Source organism: Apteryx rowi, unplaced genomic scaffold (genome assembly GCF_003343035.1).
Source record: "Apteryx rowi isolate R43461 unplaced genomic scaffold, aptRow1 scaffold_377, whole genome shotgun sequence".
Classification (NCBI taxonomy): domain Eukaryota; kingdom Metazoa; phylum Chordata; class Aves; order Apterygiformes; family Apterygidae; genus Apteryx; species Apteryx rowi.
The window spans coordinates 823,195-844,011 of record NW_020450274.1 but is presented as its reverse complement, the minus strand read 5'-3'; the positions used below and the strand labels follow the sequence as shown (position 1 = coordinate 844,011).

General features: G+C 38.6%; 1 protein-coding gene across 2 annotated transcripts in view; it reads left to right on the top strand.

Annotated features, from left to right (window-relative positions):
• The first annotated feature begins 4,002 nt into the window (after nt 1-4,002).
• Nucleotides 4,003-20,817, top strand: part of PIK3R1 (phosphoinositide-3-kinase regulatory subunit 1) — a 56,647-nt gene continuing 39,832 nt past the window's right edge. For both annotated transcript variants that reach the window (XM_026073753.1, XM_026073752.1), the window contains exon 1: nt 4,003-4,729. In XM_026073753.1, coding sequence (XP_025929538.1) covers nt 4,396-4,729 — 334 coding nt within the window. In that variant the 5' untranslated portion in view covers nt 4,003-4,395. The remainder of the gene's footprint in view (nt 4,730-20,817) is intronic.

The window sequence follows — 20,817 nt, the reverse complement described above, 5'->3', positions numbered from 1 at the left end:
CTCCCCGGGCGCCTCCCCGCGGGAGCGCGGCCGCGCGCGGCACCCGGCCTCGGCGCGCGGGTTCCTTTTGCGGCGGCGGCGGCGTCCCCGCGGGCTCCGACCCCCCTTGCAAGGGCTGGGAAATGGACCTGGCATGAAGTCTTACAAACACGCATCTCCTAGTACTTCTTATATAATACAGTATGGACCTCACTTTCTTGCGGAGAACAACGTCCCGACGTGGTACTTACCTAGGTTACCTCCATTTGGAGAACGGCAGCATCGCACTTCACTTTAGAGATAACTGCAATTTTGAGTTGCAGGTGTGTAGACACCTAGTGGGGAGAAGAGTCCGTCTCCGAGCRAAATTCCGTAGCTAAATTTCGGTTCCTGTTATTTCAGTGCAGGGTTTTGCTTCCGTAAATATGCTAGTCTGATCTTCTTTTGACAAAGCTCACCATAGCTAAGGAAGGAAAGTTTATATCTTGGGCACTTTTTCCCTAGGGGTTTTTGGAATAAGTATTAGAGGAATCGTATGCATAAGAGAGATGACAGTACAAGGAGGTATGCTTATTAAATATGCTTATTTAAAAGTGAAGAAAATTCTTGCCATCTGGCGTAGTGATGCAGGAGCAGTAACGTGCAAGTACCCCTCTGGTTGAGCTAGCGGTAACATGTACTTATGGAGCAGAAGACATTTTTCTTCTCAATCAAGAAAAAAAAAGGAATGGCAGTGGGGGGAGGAAATGCTTAGGTACCAGTGGAGTGGGAGCTGGACATCATTTTTAATAGGGGGACAAAAGAGAGCAGCGGGAAAGCTTTAATATTACCTTAAGTGGAAAAGGAAGAGGGTATATAAGAACCTCTTGTAACTTTCTTTAGAGTTTTAAATCTTGTAACTGTTGATATGCTCAACATAAACCATTCTGTTGAGAGAACAGAATTCTGCCAAAATTCAGGAATCTTTCATCAGGGTTGAGCTCTTTAGGCAGTAAATAAAAAACAAATGAGCATCTGACTCTCTCACAATACTTATTCCTCCTTTTCCATTCCATCCGCCAACTGGAAATCCAGTAATATATCATCTCAGATATAACAATGTTTCTTGCCTAAAGTGTTTGGTTTGGTTTTTTTCCCTCTACTTAAGATGGTCTCTGAGCTATTTATATTAAGAGTAATCAGCTTAAATCAGTTTGACTCAAAATGTCTGAGAGTAGAGACTGTGTAACTCCACTTTGAATAAAATTCTATTTATATAAAATCTTAACAGGACAGAGAATGAAGAAGTGTCGAAAAGGGGTTATTTGGAGACACTACAGTGTTTCCAGGCTGATGTAGAGAAATAGTATCTATCACTGTTTTTTACGTATTGATATGCACTATGGCTGTATGCAAGGTTCTTGGAGTCGGAGTCTTCCTCCATCCCCAGACTTGGCAGATACTGAGGATACATACAGGCACGAATTCAGGAAATTCTGCATGGATCACCCACGCAGTGTCTCCAGGTACGCGCAGCAGCCATCGGCCAGGTGACAGGGTGCTGGGGCCTGTACCGAGGCTGCAGAGTGTGTACAAACCAGTACTGCAGCTCTGAGCCCCAGGGAAGCCGGATTTAGGAAAATTTTGTTACCATAACTGTATTGAGCTGTTCTAACATGCAAGTCAGTGAGGCCTTTTGTTCTCTCTGATACTAAGTTTTGAGTTTTTAAAATAGGTTTAAAAAGTGTCATAAACAATTTTTACATTATTACAGCATTTCAAATTTTGTGTTGTCAGACGAGGTGTAAGACACATAAATACTCATTTTAAGTATCTGGCCTTAAAGATGCTGTGATAGATTTGATAAAAGATCAGAGGAGTAGGTCAAGTCAGTTAAATTATGCAGTGTTTAGAAGACTTATTTGGTTAACTGCCAAAATGCCTGCAGGCAGTAGGAGTGAAACGAGTAGTAGCAAAACACTTGTTGAACCTTTCTTAACAAGAAAATAAATTTTTCAGAATATTTAATGTAGTAGAAGTGGTAATTTTCTTGCAGGTTTTGCTGTGCATAGTTGGTTTTGATTGGAGACATTTAGATTAGCTCCAACATTTAGATCTAAGGTGTGTAAGTGCACTTTGTTGCCTTGCTGTATGAAATGGGAGGAACCCTTGCCTTTAAAAAGACTTCTGTACAATTTAATTGATACTTGTGCTGCAGATTTTGTTTCTTATTTTTCCCCTTCCAATTCTTGTTAGGTTCTGTGCATTTCCTTCTGGCAGAAAATGCAAAAATACATATCAATAAAAGCATCTTCCTGCTTATTTCAAAGTCTGTGATGTTTGCTAGTGTGTGCTAAGCAACGTAGTCTGGGTTTTCAGAAAAGACTACAGAAATTTCTCATTAAAATTTCCATGGGAGATGGATGCCTAATCCACATGAATATATTCAAAAATAWATACTTGAGCATAGGCTATTTTCTTAATAAGTTGTCTAATTCAGGCTAAGATAATTCTTTCTTATGGCAAAAATGGTAACAGTGGATGATAAGGAAGTTCTTCAAGAACTTGCAAGATTTTCTTCTCTGTTCTGTTACAAGAGATGTTGCACAATAAGCTACAGGGAATTATATTTAGAGCTGAAGGAGTGAAAAGGAGCCACATAGAGGCCAAGGCCATCCCAAGTAAAGTCCATATACATATTTAAAGATACTTTTTAGCTTTTCAGTTAGTCATGTTCCAAGGACTTATTGGCTGAGACATTGGAGAAAATGAGGTGAAAAAGAGCTGTCAGAGGTTGCCTAATACAACCCTGTTTGCTCTTCTCCTTTTGCAATGCAAAAAGGAGTGTTAGCTGAAAAAATTCTGCTTTCTGTTACACTAAGAACAGGGTATGCAGTCAGTGTTTTACCTGCTGGCACTACATAGCCCCCTCAAGTCTTTTATGCAGCTGTAGTTTATGTGTTTCTATGCAAGGTTGAGTAGTTAGCACTTTATGGTTTCTAGTGTAGCACTTAAAATTACAATTGGGCTTGACATTTTAAGTAGATGAAAATGTGTAACAGTTGAAATAACAATGTTTAGAAAACTTTCACTCTTCTGTATGTCTTTAAGCTACTATTTGCTAAATTTAAAATACTGTTTTTTCAATCATATTTTTCCATATTACTTTAGAGTCAGGCAAACTTCATTCAAATGTTTAGGCCTGTAGTCTCTTGTCTTTAGTGTAATTTAAACATACACCCTGATACTCTTGTCCTGCTGATGCTGCTTAGGTGGTCTGGGTGTGGCTGCTTCAGTTGCTGATTGTTCTTCTAACATTATACTATAAACACATCAAAAACCATCTGGAAGATGGAGGAGCGGGGAAGCCCCTCTGTTTAAGAAAAAATGCACCTGTCAAGTAAGAGTGTTCCTGACTTTTTGATTCTCACTGCAGATTATGAAAAGACTGCACCTCCAGTAGCTTTGGGGAATGCAGGTTTGGGGCTAGAGATTGTTACCCACCTTCATACTCTGTACAAAGAGCAGGACACTGAGTACACCAGCAACGAATGCTGAGCATGTCAGCGCTAATTACACTGAGTTCCTGCTCAGTTTTGGTAGACCTTGTGGAGAGGAGTTGTGGCCCTGTGTCTTCAGGGAGATAGTATGTAGGATCATGCTGCCAGGTTAGAGAGAACACTGACAGGGATACCTTGAGGGCTTAGCCCTCTGATTCTCAAACTTGAATAGCCGTAATCCACAGAGAATGAAGCAGGGAATACAGAGCAGCGTGCCTCATACTGTTGGGATTCAAATTAAGTTCAAGTAATTAGATATATCTATTATAAAAATGCAAGCATTAGCTGACAGATTTTTTGTGAGGTTGCTTTTTTTTATTGCTCTTTAGGCCCCTTTTGTGGGACACCTGACCTCTGCCTGGGTTGCAGAAAGCTTAAATCACATGTGGAATCCTAGGTTCACAAGTATCAAGAGAATTTGAAATGACTCTACCAATTACCTTTTCTCTTTCTAGGAAGAGCATGTATGAAGAGTTGCGTGGCAGAGTATTTAAGGTACATGGGCAATCTATGTCCAGTACATCAGAAGAAGGTGTGACCAGCTATAAGAATCAGCTGAACTTGAGTATGGACACCCAGAATTACCAGAAAAATCAGACAAGGAACTAATTGGAAGAATATTGCTAGACATAGAAGAAGTGGAACACATTCTTCTGCAACAATCATTGACTCAGAATAAATAGATGAATAAAACATCAGCAGTAAAATGACAGATCCTGGTGCTTTTTGATTCTCTGGTGGATCTTATTACTTGGACATTGCTATTGACATTTTTATTATTCCATTTAACACATCTTGAATCTGAACATAAAAATATAACTGGACAGTTGCATTTTGGTACTGCTTAACACCTTTGAATGTTAAATCATTTGCCAAGATGAGTGCTGAAGGATATCAATACAGAGCTTTATATGACTACAGAAAAGAGCGAGAAGAAGACATTGACTTGCACTTAGGAGATATATTAACTGTGAATAAAGGTACCTTACTAGCACTTGGATTCAGTGAAGGGGAAGAAGCAAAGCCTGATGAAATTGGTTGGTTAAACGGCTTTAATGAAACCACAGGGGAGAGGGGGGATTTTCCAGGAACTTATGTAGAGTACATTGGAAGAAAAAAAATATCTCCCCCAACTCCAAAGCCTCGTCCTCCTCGACCTCTCCCTGTAGCACCAAGTCCTGCAAAAGTTGAAGCAGAGAGTGAGCAACAAGGTTAGTACTGTTCTCAGATGATGTGTGTGTGCACGTGTGTGCACATGGGTGTGTCTTTGTTTTATCAGATATTTTTGTTTCATGGACTTACATGACTGTACATTTACATGTATAACGCATGCTTGTCAGCCTTCTTAGTGCACACCTCGTTTCAGTCAATTGAGAGTTATTTGTACTTCACCATAAAACAGATCACATATTTTGTGATTTTATGTGTTGTGTCAGTTACTGGTCTCTGTGGTACCTTATCATGGGGTACATCTCACAGGTTGAAAAGGTATGCTTATAATTCATAACTGTAAAGACTTAAATAGAGAATGGGCAAGCTAGCATTTATTATAGGTTTTCAAGAAGCTGATGGAAGTGTTTCCCTCTGTGGTTCGTCAAACTCGCTATTGAGAAATTTCTTGGTGAATCCAACAGTATGAATTCCAAACAAACAGTATGTTCCTAGAATAAATATCTTGTTAACAGTGAAAATTACGTACTTTGTCGTGGAGGTTTATATATGGCATTAAAAGTAAGAGTAGATATTTGGAAATAAGCAATGAAATGTTGATTTAAAAAAATTCAAGTTTAATTTTATGTTTTGTTTCAGTTTTGGGCAGGACATGTGTTAGAAAAAATAGCACTTATGTAAACAAAGGAAGATATTTCCTTTGTTTTAGACATAAATCACTTTCTAACCTACATATGCAACAGTATGCTGGGCAGAACTTGGACAGAATTTGATCAGGACTCTTCTGCTAATAAAAGAAAGAATCTTAAGTGAAAGAGCTGTAGGTTTAAAAAAAAAAACTTGAAGTGATTTCTGTCTGCTCTACCTACTGGCATTCAGATATTGGGGTTTTACATTAAACCAATATAAACAAGATCCATCTTAGGACAGATTTTACATTGGGCTTTCACTTCTTGAAAGTCTAGATTGGCTCATATTACTTTAACATCTAATACTTCTTAAATGCCTAATAGTTCTACCTGTGGAAAATACGAGTCGCAATATGTGATCCTGATTCTCATAGTGATACCACAGTCATGAACAGTATCATCACCCTCTGCCTCCATAAAAACATTTGCAGCATCATTCACAAAGTTGTGGTATCCGTTTATCAGCTTCCATCCCACTTTGCCTATTAAGAGTTTATGTTTAACTCTGCTGATAATCAACAAAGATGAAGAAAATCCAGAAAATTGTACGTGACAGCTGAGTGAAAACCTGGAAGAAGCATCTCCAGGTTAGGAGAGGCTTAGTGAAGGGTAGACCTGAACTATTTTTCATAGTGATTTCCTTAAGCACCAAAGAATTGTTTATATCTGTACAATGTCTTGGTGCACATCACATATTGAGAGAAGGGGTCAGATGGGGGTGTAATGGCATTTTAGGTTGTACTGTCCCTAGTTTTTAAGCACTCAAAACTTCAGCCTTTAGTCATCTGGACTCTCATTGCATTACTTCTGAAAATGGGATTTTTGCTTTTGAAAGAAAATCTTTTTACTTCTTTGATAACTCCTTGATTTAGATGTTAACGTGTGCTGGTCAGGTAAAATTTGTTTCTTTTCTCTAAACCCACCTGTTGAGATGGACGTCTCCATCTCCATCATATTGTAACTGCAGAATAAGCACTGGTGTTTGGATAGACACCCCAACACTGGCAGGTCATTTTGAGAGACAGTGGGTGGAACGAAAATCTGATTCTTTACATGTGCATGCTACAGTGAATTAACCATCATCTTAGGCTTTGAAACATCTATTGCTTCAAATTTAACGTAGTGTTTTGTAACTTGCTTGGTCTCTCTAGTCCTGCTTGCTTGATGCTCTTATTCTCAACTCCATGCTCTGAGCTGACTACGGCACTGCACAGAGAAGTCCTGGTGCTGACCTCGTGGTTTCAGAGCCCGCCATGGGATTGGGTTCACAGCGGGCATTTACAGAAGCTACAGCTGCTAGGAGTTACTCTGTGAAATTCTGCTGTGGTTTTGGGGGTGCTCTACTAAAATATAGTGGGTGGAGATTTTTTTTTTTTTTCTTCTCCTTCTTTGGCATGAAACAGTGCTGCAACCATCAGTGACTAGATCTCTCCTAACCTGAAGTTTATTGCCTCTAGCCAGAGTACTATTTGTGTGATGCGCTTATTTTATATGGCTTGGAACTGTAGGGTTTGGAAACAAGAAAATGTGCTAATTTAACTGAGCATCTGATAACCTAAGATGAAACTTGCACACACGATATTGCTATGGGCCAAAATATTTGAGAATCATCTTGCAATCAAGCCATGTATTTTTGTGGTTTAAAAAAAAAATCTTTGAGTTCACTGCAACTCCTCTTGACTTAGTGTTTGAATCTCATGTAAGAGACTAGAGAGCTTCAGTAATGCCCTAGGACCATGAATGAGACCTACCCTAACAGGATTAGGAGAAACACTGAACTTTGAACTCCAAATGGCAAAAGGAATAGGTTTAATTATGTTTAAAATCATGTATGTTTACTTAAGATAAGTTGGGGAAAATTTAAAGATAAGAGGGTATCTCTTGGCTTTTTAAGTATTGTACAGATCTTTTTACCATAAAAAAACTAAGAAAGAGTGCGTTTAGAAACGAAATGTGGGAAATGTTGCACAGAAAGAAGTCTATAAAAAAACGAAATGAAGGTGCAATTTTTTAAGTGAGCAGAATAATACAAAAAATGATACCTACAGTGAAATCAGAGTTGTTAGGAGGCAATACAGTTCAGATAAAGATAAGAGTAAAGGAGCAGCGTATATCGGACTCTCAGGTGGCTTTGCAATTTCTATTTCTGTGTATAAAACTTGGTGTGGAGGATAGCACAGTTAATATTGTCCAGGAGCCAACTTAATGGGCAGTGGGCCAAAAGATTCTTCCTAGGATGATACTTCTCTCCACACCCCTAGAGTGTATTTTAAATAAATTAATGCATAGTATGAAACTTACTTGACCAAATACAGTCAAGTTTACATTTAAAGTGCTTGATGATTTGAAACTGCTGTGTATCAAAATGACAAATTAATGGGGAACTGGAAACAGGGACTTCTTGAATATAACTCCGTTATTTGTAATCCATATACTTGCTTCATTCTATGAAGAGTCAATTCTATGTGTACCCATGTGAATGTATTGAATAAGAATATCAGAAAAGTAATTGGAGATTTTTAAGAATTTATATATGATCATAATGAGTTCTTTAAATTTAATCATATCTAAAGCTTTAAAAATTCATTACCTTTTAATTATCTCAATAGTCTTTAATATGTCATTGTTTGTTCTGAATGTTTTTTTTCCCCCAGTCTTGCTAAGCTTGATTACTTGCTAGTCAGTTTTCAGATTCAGATCAAATTTGCAATGTTTAGCCACAATGCTGCCGGTATTCAGTGCTGCAGGTACACACAAATAATTGTAGGCATTGAATAGATGTATTACAGTCAATGGGGCTAGTAACATGGGCAGAGTTATTCATCTGGGCAATGTCTTATGCAAGCACAGTCCTATTTATAAATAAATAGGGAGCTCTTTAATTGTTAAAAGCTAATTGGAAAACAAATAGAACTACTGTTAGTCTTGAATTCTATTAAAAATATTTATTACAGCACTTAGGTCATATTTCCCCCCCAGATTTTTCTTTTATCAATGATCCATTTAAATTTCTAGGACGAGTGTGGATATCGAAATGGAATTTTAGTACTGTTGCATTTTGTCTGTCTTCCCCTTACTTTTGTCAATGTAGAATAGATTTGGACTTTTTTTTTTTTTTTTCAATTGCATCTGTGAAGATAAGAAAATGAAGGGGATAAAAGAGCCTCGGGAAGCCTCTAGCACCTTTCAGTTTCAGGCCTGGTGCAAGTCAGGGCTACTCAAATGCAGATTTAATTCATGCTGCTGGTGTAAGGCTCTCAGCTCCAACCTGCCCAGGTTACTCCTCCTGCCAAGGAAAGGTGAATGGAGACCATTCCAACAGTGGAGACCCTGCACAGGGTCTTCTTTATGCCCTACATTAGATGTCTGAGGTTTGTGTGAAGCAGTAAAGTCTTGAGAAGAAAAATCCATCCCTTATCTTGACTTTCTTTTCTAAACTGCAGCAACCTAGCCCCCTCTCCCCCAACTATTTTTTGAAGATGAGAAGTGAACAAGCTACTCTGAGTCTAGCTGAGTTTTCTGAGCTTTGATTCAGCTCTCATCTGACGTGACTGTATACATCTAGAGTTGGCTTGTGCAGTATCGTTTCTCTACCTGGTTTCTGAAAGCTGATCTTGAACAGAGTTTGGAGCATAAAGCTTTTAATGATTGATAGCAATATTTTCTGATTTAACTTGGAATGCTAAATTCCCACTTTTAAATGAAGGTCAGGTTGCACAAGGCAGACTGGAATTTTATATGAATAATTTTTCTGTTTGGATGTTTTGGAGCTTCCTGTAACTTCCTGTGTAACTTAAAATGGTTGTATATGTTAACAATTCATACCATTTGAGCTGTTTTAGAGCCTGAAATCTTTGGAAGCTGTTCCTTCACATGACAAGAATATAGCATAGATTTTTTTTTTAATAAGATAATGACACAGAACGTTTGGAAACCCTTTCCTTTCAGAGACCAGGTTATGCAATGTCTGACAAAGATCCAAACTGACAGAAAGCAGAAAACTGTTTGTACATGCTTGAACTGAATATGCTGCGGGATTTGTTTCTTTCTTTACTTTTTTTTTAATACAATTTATTTAATATTGCAGTACAATGATTGTGTTTCTGAAAACTATTTGCATTTGTAAAGTAGGGGACATAATAGTGAATGGAGTGGAGAGAGCCTGGAGCCTCAGTTGGGAAGAAAACAGTCATCATCTGTCCTGATTTAGGCAGATGGAAAAAGGAAATAACGGGGTGAAGTGATGAGTCACTATCTCATTTGGTAAATGTACTTGCCATTCGAGCCAAAGCCCTGGGATTTGTTCTAAGAAGCCCGGTGTGAGAATAAGCCGTAGTTCTGCCAGAGTTGTCAGGGCTGCCCTAGAGTCGTGCACTTCAGCAGTAATTGCTTTTTGCTTTTAGTGAGAAATGTGACAGGTTGGTGGCAGAGAACCTCCCAGCTCCTCCAGGGCTATGTTTCGTGCGTACGAGTCAAACGATTTCTAACTGCCGGATTAGCACATGCATCCGAAAAGAGAGTTCTCGCCACCTGCCGTATCACCAGCGAAGACAAAGTTTTTGCAGTGTGCACTAACGTGAGGCAGAATGGTTTTTTCACAGCTGTAGGAATGGTGGTGATAGTAACTGAAAAAAGTTTGTGTGAGCAGAGAGAGCACGGGGGTACTCCTGCAAGCGCTATTGCGGACTGCACGTGAACAGTGAGCCCTGGGCAAGTTCACGGCTGGTGCTTGGCCCCACCTGCTGGTAGCGGGGGCAAGGAAGCRAGAGGGAAGAGAGAACTTCAGAAACGGCATCTTCTGCGTTGTGTTTTAATCCTGATGGTGTAAGAATTCTTTTTTCTTGCTCCATTTCTTTTTTAGTGAGAGATGCCTTTTGGGGAGAATATTTTATTTTACTTGACCAACTGATATTTCTAGAAAAAATACCTTACTTGGGGCACACAGGACCTCCTTTGGGTCCTCAAGGAAGATCTCACACTTGAAAAAGGCTTGTGTGGCTGATCTAGGTCTTTTTTTCCCAGGTGTATCAATTAGTCTTAAAAAAAAAAAATGCTTTCCTCGTACATTTTTCTTTAAGAAACTGAAAGAATAAGACACTACCTCTTTGATTCTGCAAGAAATATTTGCCTATTTTTATATTACATTAATCTTAATATGCCTTTTTATAGCTACTGTAGTGGCATTATGTTGAGTGACTTTGCTTACCTTTCTTTAGCCTTCTGTAATACTGATTCAGTCTTTTAATAACTCCACCTGAGGTGAATGTGCCTTGGGCAGATTTCAAACATAGCAAATATGAAATAACCTGCTCCTCTAAATTGGAATCATCTTAATCTGTGCCTGTAGCCGTGATGCAGGAACATCTGAAAAACCACGAGTTAGTAAATAGTATTTACTTGGGTTCTTATATGAGAAAATAAACTTAAGAGTTTCAGCAACACATGGTGCTAAGTATTTGCCAAGAATGGATCATTCTTCACCCAAGCAAATGACCGTGCCCGCTTAACTAGTTGTGTGATGCCATATATGCATCTACGTTTTCTTGTGTGAAAGGACGCAGGTGTTGTAATTACAGCTGGCTACCTACTCTTTCACATCTGCTTCTTGCTGCAGAGTTGGTTTCCATGATGAACAGCCATGAAATCAGTCTAAAGTCTACAATACAAAGAACTGTTTTATTTTAATAGCTAGAACTGACAAGGGGAATTACAAGATTATTAAAAAAGTATTTTGATGGGAGAAGGACTTTAAGTCCTGAGGATACTTTGGTGAGAATCTAGGTACTTATAAGAATTTAAAGAGGAAATCTTTGGCTTTTTTAAAAAAAAGTAGTAACTGCAGTTAATACTTCACTAATTTGTATTCATTCTCTTTCAGGAAAAATGTATGTATAAAATACATATCCAAAATCCTATTTTGTGTTTTCATTAGTAGAAGAAAGTGCTATTTTTTCTTTTTTTGTTGTTGTTATGTATGTATTACATGTTTTTTCACTTTGTCATAGAAATTCCTGAATCCTTGAACACTGCCTGAAGTCCTTTGATAAAGTGTTAGCAGGTGTGACTGCTTGCACTAATTTGATTGCTTTTTGTTCAATTTTACATGAATGCTGTATGCAACAGTCCAGAAGAATAGCACCCAAACACTATTCTTTCTTTTCACATTTTGATCCATTTTATAAAATAGTTTTCATGTAAGACAGCATTTAAAAATAATATTTAGGCTGCAGTTTAGGTAATAAAGATCTATAACCAAAAATCCTCAGGACAGAGCTTCAAAAACACACTAGTGCCCTGAGCTAGGGAAAGAAGTGATTGCATACAGTTCATAGAGTTTTAAAAAGTCTTTAAAGCCAATCTTGTTCTTCAAAACTACTGTGTAAATTATGGTATGAATGACTAAAATGGTCTTCAACAGTTCAGTTAGCTGTTAGACAATATGCTTGTATAAGCCACTGGATTTGTTCATATATGCTTGGCATTGTTGTCTGTACTAGAGCATTTCCCAGAGGTTACAGTCTGAGGTAGCTTCCTCACTAGAGACTGTGGATATAGAGGGCAAGAAGTGAAATCTACCTTTGGTGGGTTGGGAGGTGCCCGTTTCCATCCGTGCTGGCAGATCGCTTGGTAGTGTCCGGGATGGGAAGGTGCTCCTGTAGAAGGCAGATCTGCAGAAGGCAGGCCAGTAAGTTCTCATTTCTGATCCTGGCTCCATCCAGAACTCCAGAAGTTCTTGAGCAGCTGGTGTATTTTTCAGTAATTAAGCAAGGCCTAAACTGGTCTTTTTTTTTTTTTTTTAATCCAGTTACTGTATGATGGAAAACCAGACTTTATTAACTCTGCTTTACTTTTAAGTTTTGCTACTTCATTCTAGAAAACATTCACATTTAAAAATGGAAAGATATTGGCTGAAAGTCGAACTATTCCAGTTAAACACATCTGACTGATGTAATTCAGGGGTATCTTGCTTGCTGTTTCTCTCCCCGGGATCAGATTCATTTGGTGCAGTATGTCCATGCACTCCTGCACCATAGCCTCCTGCTCACCAGATGGGGAGGAAGGGGGAATGGTGCAACATAAGCTCTGTAGTGCAGGTAGGGCATGCATCTCCCAGGAAGTGTGGCAATGTGATTTTTTGCTTAAAATGTCTTGTTAATGAATATATCAGTGAAATTTATTTGTTGGGGAAGGAGAGAAAGCTTTAGTGCTGTCACTGATTTCTTCCTAGATGTCCACATCCCACTTGGATAAAATTTTGTAGGTAACTGATAGGCATGGAGGATTATTCTTGGTGAAGCTACGCTCAGGAACTTTTAAATGGGCTAAAACATGAGGAAGACTCATGTTTCAAAGCATGCTATGGCTTCTCAGTTATTCATGTCACAGGGAGGGCTCTTACTTTGTGAGTTTACTATTTCCTAAACTGCTTACCCTCTTCCTAAACTGCTTTCAGCTGGAGGTAGACCAAAGCTCTTAAATTAGGGCATTAATGAAAGAAGCCACTAATTATGTGCAGTGATAGATAAGGCTGCACAGCTGTGTCTGGTTTCACTATCTTTGCATCCAGAAATATCCCAGGAAAAAGCAGTTAAGGGCGAAGGCTCACAATCCTATTTGTGCTTTCACATGATGTTTAACATTGCAACCACACATTCCAGTCCTCTGTCGCTAATTCTTAATTTTTAATGTGCTAGGCTTGGATGGAGAAGTAAAAATGTCTGTTATGTTTATAAACTTAGCCATGAATTGTCTCCTCTCAGTGCCGCAGCTGCTTGGCACAGGTGAGGAGCGAGAGAGGCGGCGACAGAGCCTTCCTTGCCTCCCTGCTTTCCTCCCCAGAGGCTGGCACGCGCTCAAGGGTCTCCCCACACTGCCGGCCCAGAGCGACGAACCCACGGGCAGGGTGCACCGGGCGCTCGCTGGCATCCTCTGTCTCTGCATGCTACACGCAGACCCCAAAGCTGGCTGCGTGGGGTGGCTCATAGGTCCTCTAAGGTGGATCAGTGCCATGTGAGAGCTCCTCTAAAGCCGGAAATTCTTGGCTGACCAGGCTCAATTGCTTTGTGCCTCCTACTGTAATACAGTTTTCCATTCTTTGTTTCATGTTCATGGCGTTGTTTGTAATATACCCTTTCCATTGAGAGAAACATCAGAAAATGTCACCCGCTGACATTCTGAAACAAGTTATTTTGGGTACTTTGTAGTCAAATCTGGACAGATGTTTGAATATAATTTAGAATATATTCTTGCCAGTCCAAATCTGTTCAATTGTTCTGAAGCCAGAATAGCATAGTTACTCGTTAGCCTACATAAGCAATTTTGTTACGGAGAGAAAGATTTAGGGAGGCCTTCTGTTCCAGTGCAAGCCGGTTCTGAGACTAAAGATCTTTTTAGTGGCTCTCACAATCTGGCCTATTCAACAGAGAAAGTGTTAAGGAACTCATATTCAAAATACTACGTAGCAAAAGCTTCATATCAAATGTCTGGAAATAAAGGACCTCTGTTCACTTACTTTAGGGGTCCTCAAGGGCACAGAGGGATGAATGTTTGAATTCTTCTTGCTCTGATGTATTTATAATTTATTACTGTTGGTTGAGAGATTAGTGTGCATTCCCTACTGCTTTTATGTTTTTCTGACTTCCTCCTGGGTTCAAACTTAGTGCTGACAACTCCAAAACTCTTTTGTTAGTCTGTGTAATTTCCAGCCCCATATTTAAAATAAGAGATTTTCATAATCCCATTATTATCACAACACTTTCTTTTTGTTACAGTAAGTCACTGGGTTAATAACATTTACTAACAAGAAGTCTTGCTTCTTTTGAGCAGCCTTTTGGCTGTTGAGAGAAATATGACTATCTGCTAAAGGAACATTTGGCACTCATCTGTTGTACACGATATTAATCATTGCTTTGGATTATGCTAGTCTCATAGTGATAGTTAAGTTTCTTATATTTATGATATTAAAACTTGTACTGAAAAGGATAGTGGGTTGGGGGTGTTTTCCCCAGTGATTTAAGATACAGGACTTTAAGCTGCATGTACAGTTTAGCAAAAAGGGGAAGACAGTTACCAACTGGTATGCTTTTGCCCCAGATGTTTCCTCTAAGACAAATAACTAGGGTTTTATTATGACACAGTAAGAACACGCCAATAAGATGAGAATGGGGTTTCTTTTGCCTTTCATTGTCTGTCTGATCTAAATAACCAGTCAATCAAACACTGTGGTAAATTGTCTAGTAGTTTAGATGGAATATGCCTGTGCCTGTTAATGTGAGCTGCTCTCTTCTGAATAGAGAATTTAAAATGTTTTATTCAAAATCCCTTTGGATGCAAAGAAAAAAATAAGGTTATTTTGAAGTGCTGATGTTGTTATAAATGTTAGACATGACTTTGTTTACTGAAAAGACTTGTTTATACAAGAAGCAGCAGGCTCCTATTCTACTTTACCTTAAATTGGTGGCAAAACCCATTTTGACTTCAGAAGGAACAGGATCAGACCTATTGTCAAGGATTAGCATCATTGGGACAAATCCCACAGTTCTTATTTCTCTCAGGCAAAATTCCCATTGCCTGTAGGGTTTGGAGCACAAATGCTATAATTATGCAAGCTCTGTTTTGAAGAGATTCTGCCTTTTCAGTATACCAAATTCCATCTGGTATGGATGTGTGTAAAATACTACATGATATACACTGTATAGAAGAACAGTATCTAACTGTCCTTTTATGTACTTCAAAGACAGTAGGGAAACAGCATTATGATCATCTAGTCTGACCTCCTGTGTTAACACAGGGCATGGAATTTCACTTAGTAATTCCTGTATCAAGCTCATAACTTCTAGATGATTTGAAGCGTGTTTCTAATCAGTCCTGACTCCTCCCTTTACTACACGCTTAATGGACATGACTTTGAATTTAGTTTCATCCATTACATAGTAAGACTTGCAAATTTAGTAGCAGAAATGTCTTTTAAATTTTTGAGCCACACTTAATTGTACTTGGTGATGGAAAATACAAAGATTATTTTCAGACAGGTTATTTCCTTTTGTTGTATTCAGTCATCTTCACTAATGCAAATAAAAATGCCCTGTGCTGCTAGACACTTTGGCAAGGATGGTTGTTTTTTCAGGGCTGCTTGTTATTTGGATAACTAGTGTGACGATCAGTAGGGTTTCTTATAAGTGAGGAAACGATATAGTGACAGTTTTAATTGGATACTCTGTTATGGTAATGTATTATTATATTAAAATAAATATAGGGTTTTGTTATCCTGATGCATTTGCATATATAGAGTGAATTCCACACTATATTAGCAGAACATTGTTAAGGTTGCAAAACTGAGCATTTTAAAGTTGTGTTTGTATGTGTAACTACACCTTCTTGTAGCATAAGCAGTATGAAACAGTTTTTAATTATATAGTCACCTGACCCCTTTTCACCTCTCATCCTTGCTTTGTTCGTTGTAGACATCTTCACTGAATGAGAATTGCTTCATTCTGGTTGTTTAGTTTGTGGTCTTAAGCCACCTTTACTTTACAGTATTCAGATTCCTCTCTGGAAGCAGATTTCTTCATTGCCTCTTGTGCTCTTTCCAGTGACCCTCCTGGTAATAGTATCACGGAGCTTCTCAAATATTAAGACATCTTCAGGGTACTGGTGTGAGCGAAGGCAGCATTTTGATTCCTGTGAGGCAGCCCACAAATAAGATTAAAAAATAACTACAGTTTTAAGGTGTCTGTGTTAATCTCTTTGTAATAGGAGGTCATGCAGGAAAAATATTTCAAAAAGTTGGATTTGGGGACAGAACTGGAGTAAAATTTCACTTAACTGTTCATTGAGATAAGCTAACATCCAGAACCTAGGTAAGTTGGACAGTGTAAGGCTTTATTTGTCCCAAAGAGAAAGTACCATCTGCTCACTCCACTGTTGGCTTTGGTTAGTTAGTACGGGGTGTCCAAGATGATTCCTTATAGAACAAATCATACTAGCATACCTCTGACTACACCATCCAGCTTCACTGTCTGGAATCCAAATATAAGCATCAAAAGCAAAAGAATTATTGAACAGATGTGGTAACATAAATTAGTGTTGTCTCACTTGTTTCCCGATTCTGGGAATTTAAATTTTCAAATCCTCAAGCTTTGTTGTAAAAGTATATTTCGTATTATAAGTATGTGCATCAGGGATGCATGTTTAAAGTACTTTTTGCTTTACACTTTTATGATGCATCTCTAATAGTTTCGTTGTTTTTCACTGTTTCACAGTTGCAATGCACAGGAACAGTGCAGAAATTTTCCAAGTGATGGCAAGTTTTGTAGTAAATTTCAGTCCTTGAAATCTGATTTTAATTTTCTAATGCCAATCAGTAACTTGCTTGCTTGAAAGGTGCTTTTGCTACCATCTTTATTCTGCCATGCTGCAAACTGCAACCTTATTTAATCAAGAGATGTGGCAGTGCAACTTCATCCCGGTGTGCCAGACAGTTTTTTGCTGGATTACTCCGTTGCTAGAGTCATACATTAAACTTCTCTTTTGGGAAATACTAGTTTGGAAAGTGGAAATCCAGAACGCTTCAGTGCAAATGATAGATGAGTAATGAGGGAGGTAGAAGAAAATACTCTTGATATTTGGAATGGTTGTTCATTAACTCTCTAGCACTTTCTGGACACATTTGAAACATGAGAAGAGAGTTCTGCAGTGGAGGAATCTGTGCTGTCTTGCACCAGACCTCTGCACAAAATTGGAGAAGTTGAAGGATATGCTTATTCTGTATGAAGCTGTCTGCACAAGCTTTATATTTTCTTAATTTTTTCATAACTCATGTCTCTTCTAGATACTGATAAGTAAATTGCAGAGGCATTAGGTTTATCTGTACAGCCAGGACACAGAACTCTGAAAAACCATGGCATTTGATCTTTGAAAACCAAGAGTGTATGAATGCATGCTCCTATGAAAACCTTGAATTGCAAAAATCGTTTGTAGTGGGCTATAGAGGCATTTGACAGATTACGTGCAAGTACATACATGTGTGTTTCATTATTTGATTGCCTTAGGAGACTGGTGTTTAAGTTGGCAGATCTGCTTATTAAAAGCAAAGCTTGCTGACTGGCAGAATTACAGAATGCCAGAAGGAAAAAGAGACCAAATGCTGAGAGAGAAAGAGAGAGAACATGTAATGTGCATAAAGCATGGAGAAGCTATAAAGAGAGCAGGGAAAAGTAGAGTTAAATGTGGTTCCAATTTGTTCTGTTGGGCTCAAGTTGATGGCCATTCAGAAGTAAAAGCATGAATTTCTCTAATTTCAAGATGAATTTAATATATTGAAATATCTAGGGTTTCTGTCCTGTTACGTGTGATTTGGTCAGCTGTTTGTAGCCTGTCAGAAATCTTTAATCCATGAATATTTTCCTGTCTCAAAAAGCGGCTTGCTTTGAAGTTTTACAAAACGCTGTCGGACCATGGCATAAATGAACACTGTGACAACACCTGTAGCTTTGTTCTTACTCTTAATAGCTTGATAAGAGACTACAGTAACTACAGTATTGACTCCTAGTGTGTCTTAAATTTCTGCATATAATTTGAGGATGGGTAATTTGTAGCTTTTTTGGGGGGGGGGAGGGGAATCCAGTTTTTATACGTAATAGTTTAGACCTGTCCTTCCTCTTGAAAGCAGAGGCCAAACAAGTTGAGCATGTGTGTCTCCAGGTAGTCTACACCTGTGGCATCACATTTTCTTATTCCAGTCTGGTTCCTTCACAACATCAGGCAGCATAATTACAATATTCACTAATTCATTTGCATTATTTATTCTTAACTGAATATCATTAGAATAACCAGTGGCTTTGCTTTGTCTCCCAAGACTTCTCAGTTTGAGAAGAATGTTTAAAATGTGGAAAGCTGACAGTTATAGTAAAATACAAGAAAAAGAGAAGCAGAATGGCTGATTCTCCTGAGAAATCAAGAAGTATCCTCTTTTAAAAAAACAAAAAGTATTTCCCTTAAAACAAGACCTAGATTTAGGTGTGTGGGGGGGGTTATACTGATGTCCCTAAAAAGGGCTATTAGTGGTACAGTTACTGTGAAATATTAGAACCCTTTGGGAGGTGGCAGGCTCCTATTTAGCAATCCTGAGTCCTAAAAGAATTACATACCTGGTGTGTAGTGTAGCAGTGGTTAGGTGAGCTACACCAACAGTCTGCTGTATCTACCATTTTTGAGGAGCTTTAACTTTTAAAAGCCTTAGTAAAGTCCTCTGAAGATGCCAAGGATGAGCTAATTAAGATACAAGTTTTTCTAGCTGCATGCATAAGTATGAAAGGGTAAAACTAAAAGGAGACATAGATAGAAAAATGCTTGTTCTGATGTAGCAGGCAAGTCAGTTGAACTACCCTCAAAAACAGGGAGTCATAAGCCTGTCAGAAAAAACAGGTCAGTTTAAAACAAATGCATTCCTCTTTTTTTCTGTTCTCAACAGGGAATTAGTTTTTTGGAATAATTCTCCATCTGTGAATCAAGTAAGCCATCCTTCCTCTTCCTGGCATGCCCCACATTAAAACAAACAAACGAAAAAAGTTCTTTAAGATGGTAGAAGAAAAAGAAAAAGAGGTGTTCCCATTTGGTAGGGTCAAATAAAGGTAACTCTGGTTCTTTCTTTTGGCAAGATGATGACCAAAGGATTCCTCTGGAGCACAATAACAAAAACAGACATGTAAGAGTTCCTTTTTTTTCAGTAGGATAGCAGGAAAACAACCAGGATATATCTGGCCTTTTGACAGATTGGCAGCCAATCCAAGTCCTTGCTGGCCAGTGAGGAGGAAGGCTTAATCCTTCCAGCCAGAAGCCTTTTGGCCTCACAAGCCTCCACCCGTTTCTTAGTGAGTCATAGCTGGAAGACCTTTTCACATGTTTTATCACATCTTGTGCAAGTAGGGGATATTTTTTTACTCCTTTATTGTATCCTGTAATCAACATTCTAAAACAGCTAAGTGGTTGTAGCTCCAAGCTCTCTCTTTCAGTGTGTGTACATGTGTGAAAACACAGACAGACAGACAGATATGTAATGCTATTATATTTTAAGATGTGGATGGGTAGGTTAGAAGACTGGCTAACTTTCTTGGCAAGAGCAGGATGGTGGTGGAAAAACTATACATGTGTGTGCGCGTGTGTATGACCGGTGGAAATTATGCTTGCAACAGTTAAATACACAGCAGATGAGTATTTCTTGGCATGCTTATTTATATACTCAGTACTCCCCTAAGTTCAGAGACAGTCAACTTAAGCACTGATCTTGCTCCCCATAAAGTTTCTACAGGGAAGCAGGAGAACATCCACAGCAGTTCTCTTTACTCTCCTTGGGGTAAAATAGGCCACTGCAGGGGAGCTGCCCAGCAGCAGTAGCAAGGAAGAGAAGAGGCTGATCAGTGTGCTTCCTCCCTGGAACAGAGGCTTTTATTTGACAACCTGAGTTACAAATCACGGGGACCACATTTTTGGTTCTTAACCAGTTGCATATTTTTTCTTTTCAGCCGCTCTCCGGTTTAGGCTTTCCAAGACCATTTACAAAATATTTGTGTAGTTATTTTAGCCTCTCTATTCTTCTTCACTCCTTCACAAAATGTTGCTTTTTTTTTTTTTAATAAGAGTTCTAAAAGTATGTCCCATTTAGAGAGGGACACATTTTTCTTAGAGTTTCTTAGAATCTAAATCAATTTAACACTGTAGGTTTGCACTGAAGTTGCAAAAAAATTTCTCCCAGAGTTCAAATACTTATAATTAGACTTCTCTTAAAGAGAAAGCCTTTTTCTATTGCTTTTGGTCTCCTTGCAAATGAGTACTACCAAAGCAGACTGAAATCCTGTTCCATACTCCTTACCCTGACTTCAGTCAGGATTTGGCTTGCAGATGCTGATGTAAAAACATAGCCAGTTTTTCATGCTAGCTTTTTGTTACACCATCTTTGGTGTTCTTTTTGATTCTAATTTTTTAACACTTCCCAAGAACAGATTTTTGTGCTGTATGAGTTTCTACAATGCAGTGTGCTAGACGATACAGAAAGCAGGTTCTTTATCCAGTTCAAGTTAGGTGGCCAGTTGAGACGCTTACTTGTTTGAGCATGTGGAGTTCCATGAAATCAATTCACTGCTTTAACTGCTAAGATCTAAATTAGTTGATTCAACAGCACAGTGCGAACAAACTTAAGTGGTTTATGGAATAGATAACTTTTAAGTTCATGTATTAAGTGCTGCACTCAATATTCCATAAGGCCCTTTTGGTATTGTATCTGGATAGTGCTAAGAGTTGGAATGAGAAATCAACGCTGATACCGCTATGTAGAGAAATTTAGGCAGCTTCATGATCAGGGTCAGAAAATTTATTACATACAAACTGAGAGTTTTCTTCTTTATCTGAAATTAAAGAAGGCAGTGGGATTAACTCTCTGTAGA